Source organism: Tachypleus tridentatus, chromosome 6 (genome assembly GCF_004210375.1).
Source record: "Tachypleus tridentatus isolate NWPU-2018 chromosome 6, ASM421037v1, whole genome shotgun sequence".
NCBI lineage: Eukaryota > Metazoa > Arthropoda > Merostomata > Xiphosura > Limulidae > Tachypleus > Tachypleus tridentatus.
The window spans coordinates 88323921-88351296 of NC_134830.1; the positions used below are offsets into that span (position 1 = coordinate 88323921).

At 34.7% G+C, this 27376-nt stretch overlaps 1 protein-coding gene across 8 annotated transcripts in view; it reads left to right on the forward strand.

Annotated features, from left to right (window-relative positions):
- The first annotated feature begins 2377 nt into the window (after positions 1 to 2377).
- Positions 2378 to 27376, forward strand: part of LOC143252981 (sialin-like) — a 72776-nt gene continuing 47777 nt past the window's right edge. Inside the window, exons 1-3 of one of the 8 annotated variants that reach the window (XM_076505972.1) lie at positions 2432 to 3347; positions 20786 to 20903; positions 23749 to 23810. Coding sequence is in view for 5 of the 8 variants with exons in the window: in XM_076505973.1 (XP_076362088.1) it covers positions 3236 to 3347 (112 nt within the window). In the remaining 3 variants the exon portion in view is untranslated. Of the gene's footprint in view, positions 3348 to 20785; positions 20904 to 23748; positions 23811 to 27376 lie in introns of all 8 variants that reach the window. The other 7 variants (XM_076505974.1, XM_076505971.1, XM_076505973.1 and 4 more) reach the window with 7 other exon arrangements.

The following is a 27376-nucleotide window of genomic DNA, read 5'->3' on the forward strand; positions in this document are numbered from 1 at the left end:
TAAAATAACATTTTATTATGCTCTATTCTTCTGGGGTGCCTTTCTATAAATAATGTACATACAGTTTCAGTGTTGATAGCAATATCATATTGATTATCTACTAAACCTGGAGTATTCAGTCTTTTTTGGGTTTTGTACCACCTCAGTTAATTATTCAACTGGCAGAAAGCAGATGCCAAATGCTCACATGAACATGAACTTAGTAGAAGTACGACAAAGAGTTTCAGTAACATAAAGGTATTTGGTACAATTCAAGCAGTCAGCCAGTATATGCAGTCTGTTCTGAAGAGTTATAGTAAGCCATCTTTTTTCCATTGATGATTTTTGTTTGTTTGTTTGGGAATTTCGCACAAAGCTACTCGAGGGCTATCTGTGCTAGCCGTCCCTAATTTAGCAGTGTAAGACTAGAGGGAAGGCAGCTAGTCATCACCACCCACCGCCAACTCTTGGGCTACTCTGTTACCAACGAATAGTGGGATTGACCGTCACATTATACACCCCCACGGCTGGGAGGGCGAGTATGTTTAGCGCGACGCGGGCGCGAACCCAGGACCTTCGGATTACGAGTCGCACGCCTTACGCGCTTGGCCATGCCAGGCCTACCATTGATGAAGTTTTCACCAATTATTATGAGATAGTAATTGTTATGTTGTTATATCATATGACTAGAACTTTCAGAATTTTTCTTGTTGTTTTAATTTAGTATTATTGCCTCAAAATACCTAGTGTTGCATGGAATGTTCTAGACTCCTGTTGGAGTATAAATACACGTCGAAGGATTATTATTTGAATCTAGATTGCGAGATTAGCAATAAAAATCCTATAGTGACGATTTTAAAGTGAACATATCACAGACTGTATTGGAACAATAGAGCAGAGAGAAATAATTCGTTTTATAAATTATGTTCTAAAGTAATTGAGCTAGTCTGTATAGATTTTGACAAAAAAAAAAGAGACAATTGTTTAAAGCTGTGGATCAACTACAATAACCAGCGGTGTAACACATTTGTATACTCATTTAACATTATAATATATTATTTTAAAACAAGTGGACTGTGTTGCTATTTGTTTATTGTTGAAATTTATCGCCACCAAGTAACAAACACCTATTGCAAAGAATTCGGTCTACAAAACCAAACAGTAGCAATACGGTTTTGGTTTCCAATTACAAAGTGTCAACAAAAGCTACTGTCTACAACTATTTCAAGCCTAAGACATGCTAATGATTCATTAGAAGAATGTAGACTATGTAGAAAACACTAAACACCATAAGCAACTGCGCTGTAACTATAGAAGCATAACTGTTCTTATTACAGAAGTAGGGGGGAGGCGTTCGGCAGACCCCAGTCGTACGTGTATGGCATTGTAGTGTGTTTTGTTTTAGTATGCGAAAAATACTTTCTTTCACATGTTAATTTGTGTACCATCTTGTTCTATGTCAAAATATCTGTCAAAACTTCGGAGTGAAACATCTTTCGTGACTCGACTTCCCTGAACTTCTAGTTAGCTCTGATACAAAAACAAGAGCCACCACAGTACTCGTGGTTTCCTAATGTACTCTTGATCCCAAATTCTGTCTGTAAAAAATATTTGTGCAGTTGAAAATTCACTCATATAAGTAAATTCAAATGGATATATATGTAATAAAAGACATATTTAAGGTTATAAAATTCCATTCTGGAGTTAATAAATAGTTAGTACAATATTCTTCAATTTTTGGAGCATTGTAAGTACGATTGTATATATGAGATGAAATAAGGTATCATATATTAAAAAATGATGAAGCTGAACATTTAATTGTGCGGTTGAAAAAATACTTGGGAATATTCTACCACAGTATGTCTGTGTATCACTCATGCTTACGTTCTTCCAACATATGTTTTACAAGTGTGTCATTAACACCTACACTAGGTTTAGAAAAATTACTTTATATTATAATCTAGATATGAGAGGTTTAACTGCGGCATACGTCTTTCCTTATTTACAATATCTAGTTAGACCATTACTATTTTTTCAACTCTCGCGCATATCTTTTCAAACCATTTTGCTGTTCCGTCCATTAATACTTGTGGTAGCAACTTCTAATTGAAAATAAGTTAACTTATTTCTGGTCATTTAGTTAATTTGAAATAACTTGTACATTACAAAAAGATTCCGTCACACTAAACATGCTCGCCCTTTCAGCCATGGGACCGTTGGTAAAAAGAGTTGGCGGGGGGGAGATGACAAGCTACCTTCTCTCCACGAGCCGTTTTTGCATATATACCTTCTCTCTAGTCTTACACTGCTAAATTAGGGACGGCTAGCGCAGACATTCTTCGTGTAGCTTTGCCCGAAATTCAAACCATTAAAAAGAGACAATCGTATTTTTGCTATTATAAAATCTCATTTGCTTAGTTTATACTGACATTTTATTATAGTAATAAAGTTTATAAAGCTTATCCATAATGTTTGCATTAAATAGTAATAAATGCGAAATATAATTTCCTTACTTTATTTGTTTTCATAAAATAAGCATGCCTGTATGTGCAGAATATGTAATACTTTTTATATTTTGCCCCTTGAAACATTTCATTTCAAGCGCTTTATACACCATCAGAAGCCACTCGAACGTATACAAGGTGACCTAAGTATAATTTAAGGGTGGTAACTAACTTTATTTAAGGCTTCACTTTCTGTGATTGGTTTATTGATTGAAAATCTGTGGACCCTCTCAATTAACTTGTTTATAACAAGACGACTTAAGTTTAAGAATATTAATTTTAATTATTTAGGTTTCAGTTTCTATGACTGATTAAGGGGTTAAAGAATTGCCACTTTGTGGACTTTCACAGTCTGATAGTGGAATAACCTGTAAAACGGAATACATGTTTGTGAAAAGAAGAAAACAGTTACATCTCTTCAATGAACAATTTTATAGTTATTATTTATAAGTTTATGAATAACTTCAGTAATCGTTGAATCTTAATATTCATACATTGAAAGAGTGAACGTGAAGGTGAATAAGCCGAAGTTTAAATTTGGTACTAATGTCTCGTGCATTACCATGGTTTTGTATTACAATAACAATTGAACTCTTGTTTCGCTGTTAGTACTTTGTAAATAGCTTTATAAGACTTGAGTATAATGCCATGATGGCGTAGATTCTATTAGATGTTAAAATTGATTGATGTGTCGTATTGTATAGTGGAAAAAAAAAAAAAAAGACAATAGTGCTCCTACCGCTAGAAATCCAATGTATTCTATAGACAAAACTGACGATTGTACTACTACAACAAGCACTGTCAGTCCCAGTAACAACTGTACAAGTAATGATGAGATGCAACATTATGAACAAAAATTTTCAGGTGAGAATTTAATGAATTTTTGTTTCCTCCTGGATTAATAGTATACAATATATATGTCAATATTGAGGATTATAAAACTAAGAAAAATATAAAACTTAAACGTCTACAGTAAGATTGTACCTAGTTTATATTTTATTTATAAGTTAAAAAGCAATTAGTCATAAATTGTGTGTATATTTCACAGTTTAAAAAAATTTTTAATTCAAATCAATAACTTAGAAATATGTCATGTTAAAAATAGTTTTTGAGTCATATGTAAAAATGTTGGAGGTTTCTCAATTAAAATACTGGAACAAGCCAATAAAGTTTAGCATGTGTTAGCTGAGGGTTTTATGATTTCCAGTATTGTGAAATGTTACAAATAACTTATGTGTGATCAAGTATATCTTAGAAGTGTGAAAATAGGGAGAAAAAGATCTTTTTTAGTGATTTTATCATGCTTAAATTAAGGACATTTTTAACCATAAAAAAAAAATTATGTTACACAGTGTTTAACTGATAAAGACTTGTGAATTGCCAGTTTTAGCAATACTGTATGTACTTTTAATTATTTTGTTCTGATTTTGCAGTGTTATTGCTAATACAAAGTATAACTGTAATATAGCTTTAATGGTATAAGTGTGTATGAAAGAAATAACAAATTGAATCTTTAAAGACTAACTTTCATAATTCATAATTAAATTTGTTCATTTCAAAAGAAAAGTGGAAGATATGATTGGTGGTACTGTAATATTATCTTGAAATTGTTTGCTTATTATATGACTGTATGAGGAATAGTAGATAAAAATGTATGTGTGATGTCAGAGTTCATTCATTATTGTATTAATTTTGTGGGATTGTTGCATCTACAAAATGCTAACATTAGAGCAAAAAAATTAGTTACAGAAGGTTTTATGTTTCATGCTCCTGTCATGTTATACCTCATCAGAAGTTTGAAGGTATATGCAGGGCAGAATGAAAAAGAATCTTTGCTGTTTTTTGTTTTTTTTTACATTTCTAATTATGCAGCAAAAGCTGTTAAAACTCAGCTGAACTTGTTGATGTATTTCTTGAACTAGAAGAAAAATGGACAATTTTCTGTACAAAAAAAACAATCTAATATAATATGTAATGTGATAGAGAGGAAGTTTGGATTTTTATTTGTTTTAGATAATGCAGCCTTAAAAAATGTCAGACAACTATTAGAAATTTCTGAATGTGATAATATGATAGGTGGGCGTGACAAGAGGAATCTGGTTTTCCATTTTATTGCTCTGTTAATATGGGATCATCCTTAATATGTTACTGATGCTCTGTTATAATATGGGAAACTTTAATTTCATGAATATAGATATACAAACACTACTGTTCTAGATTTATTATTAATTTTTAACTTATAAAGGGTCACTCAGTTAGGTTTGTTCTGCTGCATATAGATATAATAAATAATGACACTTTTGAAAAAGTAAAATTAGAAGGAATGTGACAAGAATTATCTGATGTAAAATGAGCAACTGATATTAATTTGAGATATTGATTGAATGTGTAAAGTTTTTAAGAGTCTTAAATGTTCTAAACAGGCATGTTTTATGTAGAATAAAAGGTGGTTACAAGTAAAACATCAGATTGGCTCACAAAAGGTATAAAAGAGAAAATTAAAGAAATTAATTATAAATTTCAGAAGTTTAAATTGACCACAATTGTGGGGAATTTTGAGGATTTTAGAATATTAAGAAAGTTGGTTAAATAGGAAATTATGGAAAAAAAAAGTATGAAAAAAGGTTGTCTGAAAATGTAGAAATGATGATAAAAATTTCTGTAGATGTAATAAAGGTAAAGAAAATGTTAGGTAGGTAGGTATTTCATGTTTATTGGCACAAAGCTACTAGGCCATCTGTGCTAAACAAGATGTAGTATACTAAAATGCTATATGGAAATGAAGGTAAAAATACATAATATATGTAAAATTAAGAGCTGCCAGGAAGACCAAAGCATTAAGTTCAAACTTGTTGTCAGACACCTGAAGTTTGCCTCTCCAGTCCTGGGTTCAGGTCAAAATAAAATTAAAATGTGTAAAAGAAATCATGCTAAAACAATGTATAGTCCAATAAAAACCTTGAATTAAGTTAAGAAGACCAATGGCTCTTAAAAATGTAAAAACATGAGTGAGGCAGCCAGTATCAACTATGACACTGGCTAATGTCATGGGCAAACCTACCTTAAAAATATGTTTTTAAAATGGCGTCATCATTCTTGGTTGTAACAACAGCATGATAATAAAATATGTATGATTGTGACCCGAGAGCCACACAGACCACATCAGTACCAGATAAAATGAAGTGGTGAGTTAAAAAACTGTGACCAATGCATAGGCTAGCCACAAAAACTTCCTCCCTTCAATTTTTTCAGAAACAAGATGAAAAAACTTATTATTTCATTACTCACTCCAAGTCATCTGCCAACTGGTGTATAGTTGGGTTTTGATAACTGGACCATAGTCCATGTATGGAACAGGGATGGTGGTGATAGAGCCAGAGCAGATGGACTTTGCTGCTCTGCCAGCTAGCTTATTCCCATAAATACCAACATGACCTGGTATCCAAAAAACCTTGAAAAAGAGATAATAGAGATAGGCCAGTTTGTTCTGGATATTGAAAAGAATAGGATGGTATCTAGCATGGAATGATGTCAGGGCCAATAGACAGCTGAGTGAATCAGTATAGATTGTACAATTCGTATATTGCATAGTTTCAATATGATTCAGGGCAAGAGAAATGGCAGTGAACATAGAAAGTGTAGAGGGGATTCTGTGTGTTACAACTGAACTATAACAAACCGTTGGCAGAACCTACAGAGTCGCCTGATTATGAACCATCTGTGTGTATGGGAATAGATGGATTGTTTGAAAGATGTTCAGCAAATAAAGAGCGATATTTCTAATTGGGAGTACTGGCCTTCCTGAGATGACTCCAAGATATGTCACAGCTGGGAATAGTAATTGGTCATGGTGGAAGAGGCCAAACTGTTGATACTGCTATGCTATTCAAAGATACATCCAGATTTTCTTATTGTGCTCAAACACGAAGACTAAAAGGAACAATGATAGATTTTCTATTGTAGGAAAGTGTGGCCCACTGAGGATGGAAAACACAACCCCAAGTAGAATGCTGTGGCAAAGAGTGAAGTTTGGAAGCATACATAAGAGACAGTTGCAAACGGTGAATATACAGAGGGGGTTCATGGGATTCCACGTACAAACATTGGACTGGAGAAGTATGAAAGGCCTCAGTGCAAAGCCTGAGGCTTGATGGTGGATAGGATCCAGCATTTTCAGTGTTGAGGTTTTGGCAGAACCATAAATTACAGACAAATTTGGATCAGATAAGGGCACGATAAAGTTTAAGCATGGAGTATCGATCTTCTCCCCAGGAGGTGGAAGAGAAGACGCAGAGATTGTTCAGTGCACTTATACATTTAACACAAAGTTGCCTGATATGGGAAATAATTTTAATTTACAGTCAAATATAAGACCTAAGAACATTGCCTCAGGGACGATGGAAAGTACAACATTTTGCCAAATGTTGGTTATTTGTTTGCTGATGTCAGGAATATATGGTATACAGCAGTATAAAGAGCCGTTTTTTGCATATAAAAATCCATCAATACAAAGTTCTGGATCTAGATGAATACCCCATTGGCAGCAGAAATGTACACAAACGGTTTTAGAGAGAGAAAGTTGAAAACCATTTGCTGTGCTCCACTTTAGTATATGATTGACTGCAGTTTGTCGCTGCTGCTCATTAAACCTCATGTGATGACTGGCATGAGATATGAAAGTCATCAACGAAAAGACCATTTGAAACTGTAGGGGTAGCTGCTCGCTGATGGCATTAATCTTTATAATGAAAAGTGTGACACTCAGAACATAGCCCTGAGGGACTCCAATTTCCTGTGGGAAAGAACGGGGAAGGTGTTGAGCCCACACAGACCTGGAATCGGCAGTTCATTCAAAAATGCTTAATAAAAAGTGGCAAATTGCCATACAATTCATATGAGTGAAGGTCTTGCAAGATGCCATATCTCCGTGCTGTATCATAAGCTTTCTATAAATTAAAAAAAAAAGGAACAAGATGTTGTCACTTCAAAAAGGCTTTTCTGACTGATGTTTCTAGGTGAATTAAGTGGTCTATCGTGGAGTGTTGTCTTCAAAACCCACACTGAGTGGGTGAGAGAAGGTTGTTTGATTCAAGGAACCAAACAGGATGAGCATTTATCATCCTCTCTAAGGTCTTACTGAGACAACTTGTCAAAGCAATGGCACGGTAATTCAAAAGAATCTTTGGATTCTTTACAGGTTTAAGAATAGGGAGTACAATAGCTTGATGCCAAGCATCAGGAAAGACATTCTCCTGCCATATTCAGTTAAATACAGCCAGGAGAATAGCAAGAGAGGTAGGTGAAAAGTGGCATAGCATTGCATAATGTATATCATTAGATCCAACTGATGTATTGCCAGACCAGTGAAGTGCAAGTTTGAGTTCCACCAGTGTAAGAGAGCGATTGTGGTCATAGGGATGATCAGTCAAAAAGAAAAGAGGCAGATGTTCAACTGGCATTTTATAGCTAAGAAGGAAGGAGATGAGTTTGAGGAGCTAGATACATGAGAGAAACATTCACCAAAAGTATTGGCAATGCTCTGAGCATCAGCAACTTTTTGGCCATTGAATATTAAGATAGAGAGGGGGGTAGAAGTATACTGTCCACTCACCTTCTGGATCTTGTCCAATATGACTTTAGAACTGGTGGTTAAAGAAATGTTGGAGGTATATGTAATCCAAGATTCCTTCTGGCTTTGATGTCTAGCTTGCTGAGTCTGTAAATGGACTTGCTGAAATGCAGTGTGGTTTGTAAGTATGGGATATGTACGAAACATATCCCAAGCATGTTTCTGAGCTATTCGTGTTACAGAACAAGCAGAATTCCATCAAGGGCTGTGATGCCGCAGGAAAGATGTCGAGGTTTTGGGGATGCACTGAGCAGCTGCTTGGACAATACAGTTAGTTACTGCTGCTACACAATAACCTATCAATGATTTACATAAAATGGCAGGATCAAGTTCTGAGAGAGCAATTAAAGAGGGCCAGTTGGCCTGGTCCAACTTCCACTGAGGCACATGGGTCAGGTGGCACTGACCAAGGCCGATCTCTCTTAAAATGATAGGAAAATGATCACTATCCCGTGGATTGATGTCAACCTCCCAATAAAAGAAAGTAAAAAGTGAAGGGGAGCAGATAGAAAGATCTACAGCAGTAAATTACTGACTGAGTGCATGAAAATAAGTGTAAGAGCCAGTATTGAAGAGAGACAGGTTGTGATTCAGGAGCATATGCTCTATAGCACGACCCCTCACATCAATACTAGAACCACCCCAGAGGGTGTTATGCTCATTAAGATCTCCCAAAATTAAAAAGGTGGTTGGCAGTTGCTCAATGAGAGAATCAAGGTCTGAGGGATGATAATTTTTTCCAGGGATAAGGTACAGAGAGCAAACAGTGATGGTATGACCCAAAGAGATACGGATGACTACAGCCTCCAAGGGCATATTCAATGACAAAGACTGGGTGGGTAGATGTTGATCAACCAGCAGTGCTACTCCCCCATATCCTAGTCCTGTCATTTTGGAATAAGGAGTAGTTGAATTTTGACTGTATTAGTAGATTTTGAAAATGTTTCCTGCAAAGAATGACATTTGAGATAATAAAAGTCAGTCAAATCCTTGATGTCATTCACATCTGACTGAAAACCTCGACAGTTCCATTGGATTAGCGTGGCAATTTTTCTTTATTTTTGAGGAGAATATGGCAATAAGACCTTCTGCTTGTGGCCTTGCTTTTTTCTTTACTGAATGTAGGTCGGTCACTCTCTAGTGATCCTGCTTTGGATCGAGTAGGCAGGTCGGTGTTTGTAGACTTACGTTCCAGTGATTGAGGACGTGAATGAATGGGTTGTTTAATTTTTGGGGTGTCAAGAGAGGAAGACCCCATGGAAACACCTGGACTTTAACAAGGTGAAGTTGGGCAATGACTGGAATACAGTGGTAGGGACAGAGATAGAAGTAAATTCTGATTTATCAACTTGTAGATTAAAATGCACCGTTAAGGATTCTGTAGGAGGTATGGAAAGGTCTGTTTGGACTCTTACTGTAGTAGTGGAATGGATTACAGCAGCATAAGTCAGAGATGGAATTGGGAATAGTAATTTCTGTACTGTACAGAGTCATTATTGCATGGTCGTTTACCAGTACTCAGATTTTTCTCTATGCTGTCATGCTTGTTTATTTTTTTTATTTGAGGGGTATTCATAATAAAACAAAGATTATTTTGGTGTCCACTGACCCGACCCTCCATGGAGCCCTATGCGGGGACGTACTACAGGGCCATATAAGGTCACGCAGCAGCGCCAGGGTTTCATGAGCACTATACCCAAACACCAGTATCAGACATGATGTCCACAACACCTGTTGAGGATGTCCTGTGCTGGCACTTGGTTGACCCTGGCCCAAATGGACTAGTAGATTGATCTTGGGGGACCACCCCAAGACTGCCCATCTACAGGAATTCAAGGCCAAAGTAGTGTGTTGGAGTTGGACCCCTCAACCATTAGGATCCTTTCCTCCCCTTAACAGATCACTGAAAGTACATAACCTTCTCTGGGAGGTCCCCTCACCACATATAAAAATGTTAGGATGGGAGTAAGGCCTTTGAGAGATGGTAGAAGACAAATACCTGATGGTTAAGCAGTAGATGAATTATTAAATTGTACATTTTCTTTAGTTTGTATGAATAAAGATATAAACAATATTCGTAACCTGAACAATTTCTAGATAGAAATAAGATTGAAGATGATGATCAGATTAGTCCTGAGGTTGTTAAGGAAAATAATAAATTTATTAGATAATATTTGCTGAAAGGTTTTGAAGGAGGTTAAGGATTGGATATGTGAGCAACTTGCTACTGTTATTTTTAAAGTCCATGAATAGTAGACAGGAACTAGAAGATTAGTAGTTGGCTAATTTTATTCCTCTTCTTAAATTTTTCAGTCTGAGCATATCTTATTTCAGTTTACCTTTTTATAATATCCATTAAATTACTTAGTACTATCAATAAATTATTAATTAAGAAATTCATTGAAAACTATTCGTATATAACTTTTGTTAATTTGTAAATATTAAACACTGTATGTTCAATTTATAATTCTGTTATTAAACTCTTTCACTTGCATGGATCTTGAGTGGGATAGGTTAGATATCTTCAGTGTTGTAACAATTATTGTACATAGATGAATCAGGCAGCATCAGTTTTCTTCAGAGAGAAACGACGTGTTTGGCTTCTTCATAAGAGACAGGATACTGTAAAGATTTCACTTGACAAACTGGCAGCAGGACCAGTTGCTTCTTATTATGAGTCAGGAGACTCCATTTTAGCCCCAAAACATGTATTTTTATATGGATATCTTTAGTATTCTTATGATTCTCCAAATAGTATATACATCCAAATTACGATTAGATCTGTCACTTAATAGGATAAATTTTGTTGAAACTTCTTGTAATTCTTGGAACTAAAACCAAAACTAATTTTCCAATTAGTTATAACTGAAAGTGGCAAATTAACATCCTGTTTGCTTGTATTTTTCTGTTTCATCTTCAGGTCAAAGCTCTGCTCAGTCTCATTCCATGCTAATTACTGATATGGAAGTTGTGTTCAGTCTCAAATAAAGTAAAAAAAAAAAATTTTCACAGGTTTTCATTAATTGTACCTGCTTGTCTTTATATTTCATATATGTACACCATACATAGAATTTTTGGAAATTATATTTATTATTTTTGAACCATTTTGAAAATAATGTAAAATTCTTCACTCCACTAGGCACTTGGACTCAAGTTAACTTTATTCCTTTCCTTGGCCTTATCTTAAATGGATGTATTTTAATAATTGCTCATGAATTATGCAAGATTTTTGCTAGTTTGTAAAATTAAATTTAGTTCAAGTTTAACTGGTTTCTTTACTTTTGCTAAAAAAAGTCAAACTTATCTGTCATCATGATCTCTCTAGTGATGCTGAATTCCTCTTTGTTCCTTGATGGTAATGACATTACTAACTTGAAGCTCATTATCTGTGGAGGACCAGAAAGCTGTTGTTCAGTCAGTTTCTTTATATATACTGAGCCTTCCCATCTATTTAGATAAATCATACTTAAGATTACATTATATTCTTTCTATTACCCAACATTAAGATCCATGTGGACTCATTTCTCAAACAACTGTATACCCATAATTAAATGCCTCATCTATTCTGATTGTCTACTTTTATTTCTAATGTTTCTCAACCAAACTCCTCTGTATCTGATCCTAGACCAGCTCAATGTACTTCTACTTTTCCAATTCCAATTTCGTGCTCTTCTTTTATGATGCCTCCCACTATTACAGTGGTAAGTCTACAGATTTACAAGTTAAAATTAGGGGTTCGATTCCCTTCGGTGGGCTTGGTCTTCTTTCCACGCTGATTTCTCAAAGCCCGTTCCCTTGGCTGTGGTTTCGCTAGATAGTAGATAGGGACAGTGGGAATCTCGTTAATCCATTCATGCGCGTCACTAATTATAATTAGATGACGAGGCATTGGGTTACCTTAAGAGAGTCATAGTTACTCCTGCCGTTTACCCGCGCTTGGTTGAATTTCTTCACTTTGACATTCCCCGCTGATTTCTCCAAGCCCGTTCCATTGGCTGTGGTTTCGCAAGATAGTAGATAGGGACAGTGGGATTCTCGTTAATCCATTCATGCGCGTCACTAATTAGATGACTTTGGCTTTGCTATAAGAAAAATTACTCTTTTATGATATCAGTGTCATTGGACTCACCTTATTGATGATGAAACTGTTTGTTCTATCACAAGAAAACTGATTGCCTTGCTTTTCCAGCATTAGACTTCATTTGTGTGACATATCAATTCTTCAGATTCACACCCATGGACTTTTTCTGCATTTTCCTTTCTCTCCTTTCCTCTTCCCTCTTATCCTATTTATCTTCAGCATTTCAAGGACACATCTTATATCTCTTGGCTAAGAATTCCAACAAGAGAGTATTTACATTTACTCTTATTTCAGTCATTTCTTTGAGATCCCCAAGAAAATCGGAGACTAGCATCTAGTTATTTATTTACTGTTTCAACTGGTCTCTTGTTATCTTTTTTTTTCTATTGGAGGGTTTATTTTCTTTCTAATGGTCCTTTTCATCAGATTCATTCTTTGGATACTTTGTTGTATGTTTCGATTGCTTCATTCTCCAGATACTTTCTGTATTTCATCCATTGGGATTTAATCTTTTAGTTCTGTTCTTCCTTTTGGCATAATCTGCTGCTTATATCTTATGTTAAGTCATTCACCTGCCATTTTCATGAATTAAGGTGAGATTCTGTTAATACATGAATGGTTGGCTTCTTCATGCCCCTTCTTTAGAGGACTCCTTCTCTCACACCTTCATTCTTCTGCAGGAAACTTATGCTGGTCTAGTTTGTCAAGCATTACAAGTCTTTTTCTCATGCCTATCCGATATTTGATACATATGGGTATGTTCTTCAACTCTCATCTAAGTTGGGCTCATATGTGGGAAATGAAATTAAATATTGTTTTACTCTGGCTTCCCTTTAACTACTCTTTTTTTTTTTTTTTTTGCCATGCAAGCTTCAACTTTTGCCTGTGAACCTTGCAAGACCAGAGAAATGTATTTGGGATCTGTTGTTCACTGTTGTGTACCTTTTTTCTCCTTAAGAACTTGTTTCAGTGGCTTGACCATGTTGATACCATAATGGCATTCCTTACCATTCCTTTGACCAATTTGCCATATTTTTGCAAATACTTTTTCTGTTTGCCTGAGCTATGTTTCTTAATGATCATCTGACTTAGCATGTTGGTTCTTGAAGAACTTTCACTCTTCTTATTAACCACTGGGCACATTTCATTTTTTAGTAGATCAACTAATCTGACCTACTCTAACAATTTTAGGGTCAACTATCAGAGGAGCACTTGTTCTAGGACTCTCTCTCTCTGCCACACACTGGACCTGGTATTTTTGGCCTATTCTAATTGGTCTCATCTTGTAGATTGTGTGATAGGGGCTCTGATTTTGATGGCAAATTATCTCTTAACCATATTGGTCTTTCTGATTTTGGGATTAATTGGGTTTGCTCTTAGTTGAAATTGCTCACATTGATACCTTTGCCACCCTTCTCAACTCTAAACTTCCCTTTGGTTCTTAGTTTTTCATCATTTGGTTTTGACAGTTCGTGCTCTTGGCCAGACATGGCATTTCTTATTATTAATATTTCTTTGACCTGCACAAACCTGGTTTTTCCTCCTTCATCTTTCGACATCCAGATTCCTTTCTTTCTCTACCTTTTTTTGTACTCTCTTGCACTGAACTACATGTATTTATTTTATCAAGGGGTCATTCCTTCATCTTCACATGTAAGATTTATCAGGTATTTATATAGATGTATATGTGAGCAGGAATTTTTACATTAGATTTCTGTGTTTCCTGATCTGTCTATGAAGATATCTATATACTGGTATAGCAGTTTTTATCTTTCTTTTGCTTGCCAGTCAGTTCTTCACTTATGTTAACATCTTTGTATATCTCATCTCTGCCCAGTGAACTTAAGTCTAATTGGTCTTCATTTTCTATTATAAAGTTGTTGTATTAAGGTTCTGCATCTGTGACAGCTATACACACTATGTCCATCTGTGCCTCAGTATCAGAACCAGTTAGGCCTTCTTTTCTATCAATGTTTCTCTTCAACAGTTTGGCATGGTAGGTCTTTCTTCCTGTCCACTTTCATTTTATAGTATATTTTGTTGACCACTTCATGCACCTAAAAAAAACTCCTTTCCACTGCAGTACAAGTTTGTTGTTTGTAGGTAGCAGAACCAATACCTTCTGTCAGACCTTCAAATATTGATCCTTGGACTTCTTGCCACAAATGTACTTCTTATTGCCTTGAGCTGCATCCAAGCTCTTTCTAATGAGTTTACAGGCCTCCAATCTGTTTAATGTACTAGTATGTGTTCCTCACTTCTGACTTTTCTCCTGTTATTACTCTTTTAATATCCGCATCAGACCATGTATTGTTCTTCCATACAGAAACTCAAAACATGTAAATTCTGTACTTGCTTGTGGGACTTCTCACCAAGCAAATAATATTGTCCACAGGTACATGTCCAAGTCATGTAGTTTCTATTGACACATCTTTTTTAGCATGTTTTTTAATACTTCATTGACTCTTTCACAAAGTCCATTAAATTTAGGGTTGTATAGGGGTAGTAAAGAGTTGACTAGTGCTGATGAGTTTTCACACCTCTTGCATCAATTCTGGAGTAAACTGTGTCCCTCTGCTGCTCAAGACACTTTTTGGGAAGTCTGCTCTGTAGAATGCTTCCAGGAGGGTTTCTGCTATTCTTTGTCTCTGTATTTAGCAATGCTGTGACTTGTGGTAATGCACTGCATAGTTGACAACTGGCAATGCACACTAGTTGCCAATGTGAGATACAGGTGCTAATGGTCTTATCAAGTCCACAGCTACTCTGCTAAATGGCTTTTCTGTGAGAGGCATCTCATCTAGTGACACCTTAGCTACCTGTCCTCTAAGTATTGATCTTTACCAAATACCACATGTTGGTATTTTTGACAGTTCTTTAAAACTGTTTCCACACTTCGTCATGTTGGTCCATCTTGTGAAGTATTGCTGTAGCTGTGCCACAAACTGAAATACAGTTTCTCCAGTGTTGGGTTTGATTTCTCTGAGCTTCCAATGAAGGAATCATTCATTAAGTTCATAGCTTTTCAGAAAGAGTACTTTTAATTTGTTATAGTTAATGACACCTGCTGATGTTGTGTTTACATATATTTGTAGACACTGCCCTATAAAATATGGGACTAAGACAGACTACCCACTTTCTTTTCTCAGTTCTGGGCAAATCTTTCATACCTCTCCAGGAAAGCATGTATGCCATTTTTCTGCTCATCAGATTTGTGTAAGTTGGGTGGCTAACCCTAACCACATTTTCATTCTTGGGTACTTCATATTTCTCTTAAGTGAGCTTGTCAGTTTAAATTTGTGCTGTATCCTCTATTTCAAGTCTCTACTCTCCTTCTTTCTTCTTATAGTCTTTCTTTCTTTTCTGTCTTTCCTTCTCTTTCCTCTGTAGGCACTCTTCTCTCTCACTCTAATTCTTATTGTTCTTCAACAAATTATTGTAGCTTGCTGTCTTTGAGCCCAAGTTGCACACCTCTCTCTGGTAGCTTATCAAAGTCAGTTTACATGGTTATATAATGTGTTTATAATGCAAAATAGAATACAAAGTAGTGGTGAGAAACTTGGTAAAGCTTCACTACTACCTTATATAACTTTCTTTTTCATGTCATCACCTCCTTACCAATTCTATTATTTAAACTTATATATTTACAATGTCTACAATATTTTTACCACCACTGCAGCTTTATGTGCATAGGCCTATTTCTCCCTAACTCCTTTTTTTCAAGAGATTTAAGCCTCTCCTAGTATGACACCCCTCCATCTCAGGAAACATTCTAATAATCCTTCTCAACAATTTTGTGTCTTTCCTAAGGTAAGGATCCAAAGACTGAATACAATATTCCAAAAGCATGTCTAATCAGTGAACTGTAAAATGAAATTGTAACTTTTTTAAACTTGTATTCATTATTTCTGTAGATATAATCTTGTGTACCCTACCACTAGCAATAGTACACTGCTTGGATGGCTTTAGAGACTGATTAACTATTGCACCAAGATTCCTTTCTTTCATAACACTGTTAAGGTTATTCCAATCTAAATTATAACCTACATGCATTATCTTGCATTTATTATGATTAAAACACATCTGCCCAACTCACTAAATGATCAAAATCCTTTTGTAAATCAACAGCATCATCTTTATAGCAAGCAACACCTAAGTCCTTAATATCATCTGCAAATTTTAAGTAATTTATTGATGGTTCTTTCATCTATATCATTTATGTACATCAAAAAGAATAAAGGTCCTTCTGTGATTGAGATCAGAGGAACCCCACTTGTGACATTAATCCAGTTTGACTGAATTACATTTGTAACAGCCCTCTTCTTTCTTCATCAAGTCCACTGTGGAGCTATGTATTTATCAACTGAGCTTTTGGGGGGAGACAAACTTACTTTTGTTACTGATACAGTGTTTTGGGATATTAATAAATGAGGCTTGAACCTAGGACTTTCAGGTCACCAATATCAGACCAGACTAATGTTTTTATAACCTTCTTCTTTCTTCCATCCTGTTTTTGAACAGCCTTCTGGAATGGATTAAGTTCAAGAACCAAGGTACCACTGTATATAGACAAGCTATATACAGTATCCAAGTGAAGCCTAATTTGTGATTTTGTGTTTATAGAGAGAGTATGATTAAGATAGTATACATATTCTGTAATATAAAGCTCCTGGAAAATTTCTTGTTCAAACGTATTCGTACATATATTTATAAGTTGATCTGACAATGTAACATGAATTTGATATTGATATCTCTCAAAACTTGCAACTGTCTGAAGTTGGTTTGATTAGTTAATGTGATTAACAGTTTTTTGTTTTTTTAACGGTATGGTTTGCATATTCTTGGTAGTATGGCTAACTATACTTAAACTAAGGTATTCCAAATTTTTTGTAGACATTTGTATTCATCTCTTTACAAAACACTTGCCCAGTGCCTTGCTTTTTTTGTCAAAATGTTTTTACATGTTAAAAAATTGAAAGAGCTTTCACCTTTGCTTATAATAATATGTTCTGTGGTAGTCTATTTTGTGAAACATCATCATACTATACCCCTTCACCATTAGAAGGACAATACATCTTTCTTTTGTAGTCCCCTTGGTGTGGATTCCTGTACGGGAGGAGGTTCTTTTCTTTCAGTTTACCTCCTCTGGAATCTAAAGATCTACTCGTGTTTGCTGTGCATGGTGACTCATGAAGGGGGGAGTGGAGGATCCTGGTAGTTGAGGGGTACAACCCTAACACACCACTTTGGCCTTGAATTCCTGTAGACAGGCAGTCCATAGGTAAACAACCATGTCTTTAAGATTCTGAGCAGCAGTATTCAACTTCTGTAACACCTGTACCTCATTTTCTAATGCTACATTCACTTTTCGACAAACCTTAAGGGCAAATGCCTCCCTTTTTCATTCAGAAGGGACTACACAGACTTGCTGGTTCTCCAAAGTCAGTCAAAAGTTTTGCTCTGGTAACATATAGGTGGAAACATCCACATCTCAATAATAACTCCTCATGATGAATTCAAAGTAGCATGAGGTGTAACCTCAATAGGTTTATCTCCACTTGCCTTTGAATGCAAGAGGAGTTCACTGAGGATTTGAAGAACATCTCCAAGTCAGAGATTCTCGATTCTCACTGGTTTCTCCATCCAAGAAGTTTCTGCAGTGAAGCATATCTCCACTCGCAAAGATGGAATTATGATGCCGATCGATGTCCTCATTTCAATGTTTACATCACTGCATCCACCATCAAGGCAGATTATTTGAATTGCAAGGTATGGCCATACATTCTAAACCATCTCAGATGTTTCCAGTGTCAGCAGTTCAGTCACTCAAAGACATCATGTTGTGGTTCCTTGATGTGTGCTCGTTGAGGTGGCAAGGACCACTATGCCTATAATTGTGTAATGGACCTTCATTGCATCAGTGCAATGGCTCTCACCCATCCTACTTTTGTTCTTGCTCTAAAAGGTTGGAAGAAAAAGAGGTGCAGCATTTGAAGACTATTCAAAACATTACTTACCCGGAGGCTCAAAGTTGCAGTTTTCCACTTCATCTCGGATGTATGCTGCTGCACTTCGTTCCACTACTACAGTGGGAGTGCAGACAAATCACTGTGGCTCCAAGAGAATCATTTTAAACCATATGAAATGTCTTTTGGCCTCCATGGTTAAAAACTGCACAGGCAGTTTTAGGGTACATCTTCTTCTCCCACCCCAAGATGCAAAAATGATCATTTGTTTGTGTCTCCAGTTGTAGGAATCCTCTTTCAACAATGTAATGGACCTTCCCCTGTCGGCCATGGAGGCCGACAGACCTCCCTCGAATAAAGACAATAAAGAAAAAAGAAGTGGTCTTAAACAGAAGGGCTCTCCACTCAATTTGCTTACACATAAATAAAAATGCCCATCTTGATACAATGGAACTGTCAAGATTTATGTTCTAATCTAGATGACATCAAAGCACTGATTACTTCCTACCATCCTGTATGTCTTTCCTTGCAGAAAACACTTCTGAAACCTGCTGATACAGTTACCTTTTGGCAAGTTTCTTTGTACAGAAATGACAGGTTGTGTGATGGAAGAATGTATAGAGGGGTGGCACTGTTGGTTGATCACAGCATATGTCCACCCTGTCTTTGCCACTCGACACACCCTTGGAGGCTGTAGCCATCCATGTTTCCTTGGGTCTTACCATCACTGTTTGTTCTCTCTACTTATTGCCTGGAGACACCTATGGTCAGTCAGCCCTTGATGCTGTCATTGAACAGTTGCTGTCTCCCTCTTTAATCCTGGGGATCTTTATTGGATATCATCCTGTCTGGGCAAGTGCTGTTATTGATAGGAAGGGTTGGTCTGTAGAGCATATGCTCTCTGATCACAACCTTTCTCTTTTCAATACTGGTTCTTCTACTTATTTTCATGCACCTAGTCAGTCCTTTACTGATATTGATTTCTCACTTTGCTCCCCTTCACTATTCTCCCATTTTCATGGAAGGTTAACAATAGATTTGGTGTGAGCAAAGTGAAAACAAGCTTTTCCAAATAAAATCCTCTTTGGACTTTGACTGTCTTGCTTCCATATGTATCAGAAAGAGGAAGTTGACCTAACTCAACTATGCATTGGTCACAGTTTTTTAACTCATTTTCTTTTATCTGGAACTGATGTACCAATGTGTTGTCTGTGTAACACTGAGATCACAATAAGCCACATTTTACTGTCTTTCCTTTGTTATGACTCAATGATGGCACCATTTTAAACATCTTTTGTCCCATAGTTTAACCATAATGTTAGACAGTGTTATTGGCAATGGTGACATTGTCCATCTTACAAAAAGTTTTTAAAAGGTCATTAATCTTTTTAGTGCTATTTAAGTTTTTTTAATTGATACATAAGACATTTTTTTTATGTGATTCCATTTTAAGAATTAAAGTTCACCAAATTCAATTCAAAATTATAAAATGGCCATAACATCAAATAACTCGAAACCAGGACTGGAAAGGCCAACTTCAGGTGACTAATACTGATTTTTGAACTTATCCGTTAGTCATCCTGGTGAGTTATGATAATTACAATTATGCTACAGAAAGTCCTTTACAACTTGTATTGCTGTAGTTTTTCTCTTACTGCTGTAGACTAGATGTAAAAATTGGATTTAATGATATTTGTTTTTAATTAAAAAATTAAACTTTGTTTTGTTTTACCTTAATTTCCTTTTATGAATTTTAATAATTTTAACTTTTTGCAAGATGTTTGATGCAGATACTCTAGTTGCTTTCCACCATAAAATACAAAACAACCAATCCTTTTGTAGTACTTTCCTTGAGAATTTTATATGAAGTAAAAGCTCATTCTTTTCCTTAGCATTAAGATGTTATTGTACATAGTAAATTCACCACAGTAGTTCTTCACATCTCTTCTGTTTTTGGAAATACTTGTTTATGTATATCCACTTCACTCTGTTACTTATTTATAACCAATTGAAAGCAAACTTTCTATTGTGTATACTCCTTCCATCCTTCATAAAATGTGTAGGTGGAAAGGTGTTTTTTTATGATTGGAAGTGTGACTTCTGGTGGAAAGTCAAAACATTGATCCAAAATTTATTTATTTATTTTATTTTATTTTTTACCCAAATAAGCTTAGTTAGGAAGCATAATAAATTACAGTGGATTTTTGTGATATCCATATAGTAATTCATTTCTTTTCTCTTTTTTTCTTATTTCAAAATGCAGCTATAAATCTTAGAAAATTATTTTTTTTACTTTCTCCATGTGAGATTGGACAAGGCTTAACGTGTTATGACTGAAAACTGCAGAAGATCATTTTCTGTATTTTTTATTCACTGTTTTGTGTGTTAATAAATATAACAGAAATTTAAGAATTTATTTGCAAATATTAATATGTGTGATAGTTGAAATGTGAGCATATTATAAAAAAATACTAGTGTGCTAGGACAAAGCTAATACCAGTTTTATGCTACTATTCAATAAGATAAAATGAACTGTTTGTGCACTGTAAGATTTACAACCTGTAGAGCACTGTTGTTAGTCAGATGTGGTTCAAAGGTCAATAAAACCATTTTTAAATATAAATAGATATCCAAGGATGGCCAAACTGCAGCTTGTGAGCCACATGAGGCTCTTTGACATATAATGTGCAGGTCATGGAAATATGTTGGCTGAGCTCCTTTTTGCACCACAATTAATATAAAAGGTAAATAACAATTTTTCAAGTTTTATAATTATTTCCCAGGTATAAACTGAGAGTCCACTAGATTATAATGCAAGTTTAATGTTCATGGTGAGTAAATAAATATATTTAAGAAATTGAGTTGGGGATTAAAGAAATTTTGGATAAGCAAGGATTATGGAGGAATTGTGCTAAAAAATCAGTAATCATACAGACTGGTTGGTGTGGCTTGCAATTGTGTGATTATGGCATGTGTGGCTCTGTTGCAGGCAGTGAAATTAGCAGTGTTAGTGTGATACTGGGTGCTTTAGAGTTTGGCTGTGTTGCACGTGTTGGAGTGTATTGTTTCTTTTCACTTTAATTTTTTAGAAGTGTCTGAAAATTTTGTGAAGGAAGATATCATCATTGAATTGTAAGAAGTGAAAGTATGAAAATGAAAACAGAAATTTTAAGCCAGAGTGGAAGATTTTGTATTCACTGTTAAAGGAGGCAAACCTTTGTGTCTTATCTGCAATGTGTTATTTAGTCATTGTAAAGCAAGTAACTTGAAATGCCACTGTGAAACAAATTGCAAAAACCTTTTGTGTGATTATCCACCCAAATCAGAATTAAGGAAAAACAAGTTAACTGTGTCAAAATCATTACTAAATAGCCAGCAGACACTATTGACAATGTTGAGTAAAGAAGTTGATACAACAACTGAAGCTAGTTTTGTTATATCATGGAATATTTCTCTTGCTAAATACCCTTATTATGATGGTGAATTTGTTAAGAAGAATATAGATGAAGTTGTTGCGGTGTTATATCTAATAGCACAAACACCAGCTTCATGCCACACTACAGAGAGACATATCTCCCAGATCAGTGCTAATATTGCAGGAAAAATGCAAAATTATTTAAAGAGTTCCTTCACATTCAGCTTAGCCCTTGACAAATCTACAGGCATACAAGACAACCCACAACTGGGGGTATTTGTTTATTATGTTTCCTCTGATGTATCTGTGAAAGAAGAGATGTTGGACTTACTGTCACTGAAAGAAACAACTCATGGTGTTGACATTAAAAATGTGCTTGACAGAGCCTTAGCAAATGCTGATGATATTCCACTGGATAAACTTGTCAATGTTGCAACAGATGGAGAACCTGCAATTGTGGGGAAAAATGCAGGATTAATTGCATTTATGAAAAGTGATCCCAGCTTTCCAGAGTTTCTCCCTATTCATTGCATTATTCATCAAGTATGAAGATGTTCTGAAATTTGTTCTTGAAATTGCCAATTTGATATGCTTAAATGGGAAGACCCACTGATAGTTTAAAAATTTTATTGAAGAACTGGAGCTTCAAGATAAACCCAGTGATGTCTCTTTCTGCTGCATTGTGAGGAGGCTGTCAACCAGTAATGTCTTAATTAGGTTTGTGGAAATGATTTCCTCAACTGGGAAATGATGAATGGATGCAAGATCTAATGCTACTTACTGATATAATGAATCATCTACAACCTCTCAACTTGGCATTTCAGGGGAAGGATAAGATTATTTTGGGTCTTACTCTGACAATTTTCAGCTTTCAGAATAAAATAAGACATTCTCAAAGAGACATATTGTCAAGAAATTTTAGTTACTTTCCCAGTCTCAAAAGAAGAGTAAATACATTCCCTGGTATTGAAATAAAGGATCACAAACTGGAAGAATACAAAGATAAATTACAAGGACTGCTTGATAATTTCCAAGAGATGTTTGAGGACTTGCAAAAGCTGAAGCCCTACTTTGCCTTTTTTGTAAATCCATTTGGGTTTGATGTCATCAATGATGGTTTGGCCAATTCTCAAACCTCTGATTACAGAATCATCTGCTGTGGAAATGGAACTAATAGCACTACAGGAGGATCTGAGTCTAAAGATGATCCATAAATCCCATTCTACAATTGAGTTTCGAAAGCAAGTTCCAGAAGTAAAATATCCTGAAGAAAACCATTGTGCAATTTCTCTCAATTTTCAGCACAACATACTGCTGTGAATCACTGTACTCTGTAATGAAGTTTGTGAAGTCAAAGCATCATGCAGTCCTTACAAATTAACACCTGATAGAACTAATTCGTACAGCCTTGACAACCTCTGAGCCAGAACTTCAATGACTCACAACCAAGATGAAAACTCACAAGACCTATACTAGCAGTAAATAGCCTGATAATTGTATCAATGTCTGTTTGTGTTAAAAAAATATTATAAGACTAGAATTTTGTAAGGTGGTATATGATTAAAATATCTCTAATTTTATTTTTTTACATATTTTCCTCCTTGTTTTGACCAGATATTTACTAAGACAAATAAATATTAAAAATATGTTTTACCCCTTTTGTTTTTATTTTTGACAGTCTAATTTAAAGTTAATGAAATGCAAATTTGCACATTTTTCTTAGATTTTTCTGTAGTTCATTATCGTATTAAATACACTGAATATAGTTAAAATAATCGGCCAGGATTTTGAAAACATTTGTTGTATATATGTGTACTTTGATTATTGAAACTAATAGAAATTAAGTTTAAAAATAACATATGTGAACAAGTATTATTACATACATGTATTTCGTAATATTTATATAAAATTTATGTAACAAAATGACATGTGACAATAAAAACGTGTTTGTAATATTTGTTCATGTTTTGTGGCTCTCAAACTACTGAAGCTTAATGTATGTGGCTCTTATGTTAAGCAAGTTTGGCCACTCCTGATATATATATATATCATATATATACTATGACTAGATGTAGCTATATAGAATAATCATTTGTAGTTTCCTGTTGTTATTTGCATGCATTCTTGAATGGAAGAAGAGTAATTTAGATTTATTTTCTGAATTTTTATGGTAGTTACAAGGTCAGTCAAGTTGACCAACCTGCTTGGAGATAGGATGGAGAAACTAACAGATAAAGTATAATCTTTCTGAGAAACAGTTGTTTGTTATGTGGAGGATATAGAGATTTTGAAAATTAAATTTGATAATTTTGGGATGGAATTACATTATTTTTCTTCAAATATCTTCAAATTAAAATTATGTTGCATCGTGGATATTCCTACATTGGAAAAATTAAAATTCACAAGAAAATATTAAAATAAAACATTTTAAGACTTTCACTGTGAGCAGTTATAATGCATGACATGGGCTTTTTGAGAATTATTTTCAAAATTTTGTTAAATAACACATTTCAAAGGAAATTTCATCAAAATGTAGTTAATTGAAATTTACTATTACATGTGCTTTAGTTTCTTAATATGAAAGGAAGTATGAAGAAGAAAAAGAAAGCTAAATATCAGTTTTTGTTTGTTACATTGTATCTCGTATTGTGTTATTGTTCAGTTTATATTTTATTATGCCTGCAAAACAAAGTGTAAGTTGTTAATGAATTAGATACTCAAATTTGAGATTTAGAAAAACTAGTATATAATATGTAAGAACCTCCCACCTCTTTCAGTTGCTGAGGTGTCACTGTATTGAGCCAATATATTAGAATGGCTCCTCCCACTATTCCATTCTTTGAGACCTCATGTCTAGTCCCATCTACTTCTTTTAAAGTGTTTACTATCAAGAAAAAGAGCAGTTTTCTGTGTGCATAAATGTACAGTAATTTTTAAATAGCTTGAAGAAGAAACTCATAATTTCACCAAAACTATTAAACCGTGATGATTAAGCTATTGCTCTGAACAGATATTAAATTTTTTCAAAAGTAAAATATATATTGTTTGGGAACCGAGGTAAATTACAAGGATTTTGCGTGCATTAATTTAGTAAGTTGTTTGTTGTGTTTTTTAAAATGTCTTCAAAACTTACAAAAAAAATCATGTCTTCACCCTCCACTCAGGAAAATAAATAAGGCTTCAGGCAATGTTTAGCACAAATACTCCATCTTAGTGTTTTAAATAATTTTATTGATTCTTCTGTTTTAATAAAAATCAGCAACATTTAAGCATTTTTGAGTAAATAGTATTTATTGGTTGATGAATAAGTTTGCTGAAAGGAAGATAGAATTTCATAACCATGCACACAACTAATACCTTTGTATGTATATGTAGTACATTGATAAATTCCAAACATTTCAAAAGTATGACTACTGCTCATACACTTTTGATGTTTATTAGATCAGTTCTGAATCATATAATAAATTTTTTCACAGTTGCAGAGTGTAATTTTATTACTTGGGTGATTCTCATTGTAAACACTGTAAGTGCATAAGCCAGTAAATTATACCTTGTATTCTCAGAGGAAGAGTTGAATTGCCTTATTTGTTTATGTGTGATTTGTTGCTCTCATGAGTACTGTATTTCAGTGTCACATAAATAGTCTAATGACACAAACAATGATTTGGTGCTGATTTTCAATGCATTTCTACTACAGTCATTGATAGTAAAATAAACACAGAAAATAAATGCGAAATGTTTAGCAGTTAAAACTGAAGAGAGGCACTTTGAAACTTTAATCAGTGATGACGAGAAAACCCACTTGTAGAGAAAATATATATCTAAAAACGGCTCATTTGGGTTGAGAAATTTTTTACGGGGGGGAACGAACAATGTTTCGACCTTCTTCAGTCATCATCAGGTTCACAAAGAAAGAAAGAGGTAACTGACCAACAGCTGACCACATGTTTGGGTTGTGTAACTGAGTGTAGGAATGTAGAGGGCGTGCTTAAATATTTGAATATGTGTGTGTATATATATAGATGTAGAAAGGAACAACTAATCCCTAATCAATACACAAACATTATCCAAAATTTACAGAAAAACTACTCAAATCCATGTTGAACATGAAATACAAAGAACTACATGACTTGCAAAAACAAAAAATGAACCTAGACCATCAACTGGCATGCTGCATTAAACCAGAGATTTACGGACTTATACAACGAAACATTAACCAAATCAACACTAGGAATGACAGGGACAAAAAGATCTGCCACAAAAAAAATTAAGATGCAAATAACAGAACAAACCAACAACCAAGACACCAACACAACAAACCGTTGACTAACCTCATAATTAACAGATCTGTTCAACAATTAAACACAGACAAGATACATCTACTTAACAAAGGACTCAACTTTGCAATAGTACCTAGGTACATTCCAACCTTATAAATTAAAACATGTCTGGAAGACCTAGCCAGGAGACTTGTGATACTTTCCACAGAAAACAAAAACAACCAACAGAAAGAAGACAACTTCGACAATTTTTTTGACATCCAACAGCGAAACTTCCTAAAAACATTAAAAATTAATATTTTCCAGAAACACCTAAAAACATCTTAAACAATTTTTTAAAAGAATTTTCTCACAACACCATCAATATAATTTCACAAAACAAAAAGCTAAAAAACAATCTTATAATAAGAGACATTAATTCCATTAAAAACCTAAAACAAGACAAAAACATCAAAATTCTAAAAGCAGATAAAGGTAATACTATCGTCATAATGAACACAAATGAATACAGCCAAAACAGACACACACAAATTTAAACTAATACACACAAATCCAACAAAGAAGCACAAAATGCAACTGAACAAAATACTACTAGAAATGAAATAAGCCAACAAAATTTCAAAAACACTTTATTCCTACCTACACAAGACCAACTCACTCACACCACAAATATATGGCATCCCCAAACCTCATAAACCAGATGGTCCATTATGAACAATAATGTTCACATATGAATCGTTTAATTACAATCTTTGTAAATAGATAGCATGGGCATTCTCTAAATATGTAAAATCAGCCAGCTCATTTATCAAAGTCTTTTAATTTCAAGTCTAGTCTTAATCAACTTAATCATAAAGCCTTAATGGCCAGTTTCAATGTTATATCCCTCTTTACAGAAGTCTCAACCACTGAAGCCGGCAAGATAGCCTTAGAACTCTATATCCGAGACCCTAACCCATCAATAGACATTCCCAGCAACCAAATAGTAACCCTCATAGAATTCGCCACAATGAAGACAAACTTCAACAACCACAACTATATACAAACAAATGGCCTAAGCACGAGCAACCCAGTGTCACCAGTTCTAGCCAATATTTTTATGACACAAGTTGAAACACGAGCAATTAACACAGCATTACATCCACCACTATACTGGTACAAATATGTAGATGACACAATTGCAGGATTTACATCTACAGAACACATACTTAATTTTTTCAAGCACATTAACTCTATACATCCCAACATTAACTTCACATATGAACAGGAAGAAAGCAATCAAATATCATTTCTTAGCCTCAAAATTACAAGAACCGATAAACAATTTAAAATGGAAATCCACCGAAAAATCATCCATACTGGACTATACATTCCTTGGGACTCAGCACATGAAACAAAACTCAACATACTAAGAAATCAAATAAACGCAGCCATAAAACTATGTTCACCGGATAAAATTAATGACGAATTAGACAAAATAAAACAATAATTCATTAACATCAATAAGTTTTATTCACAACCC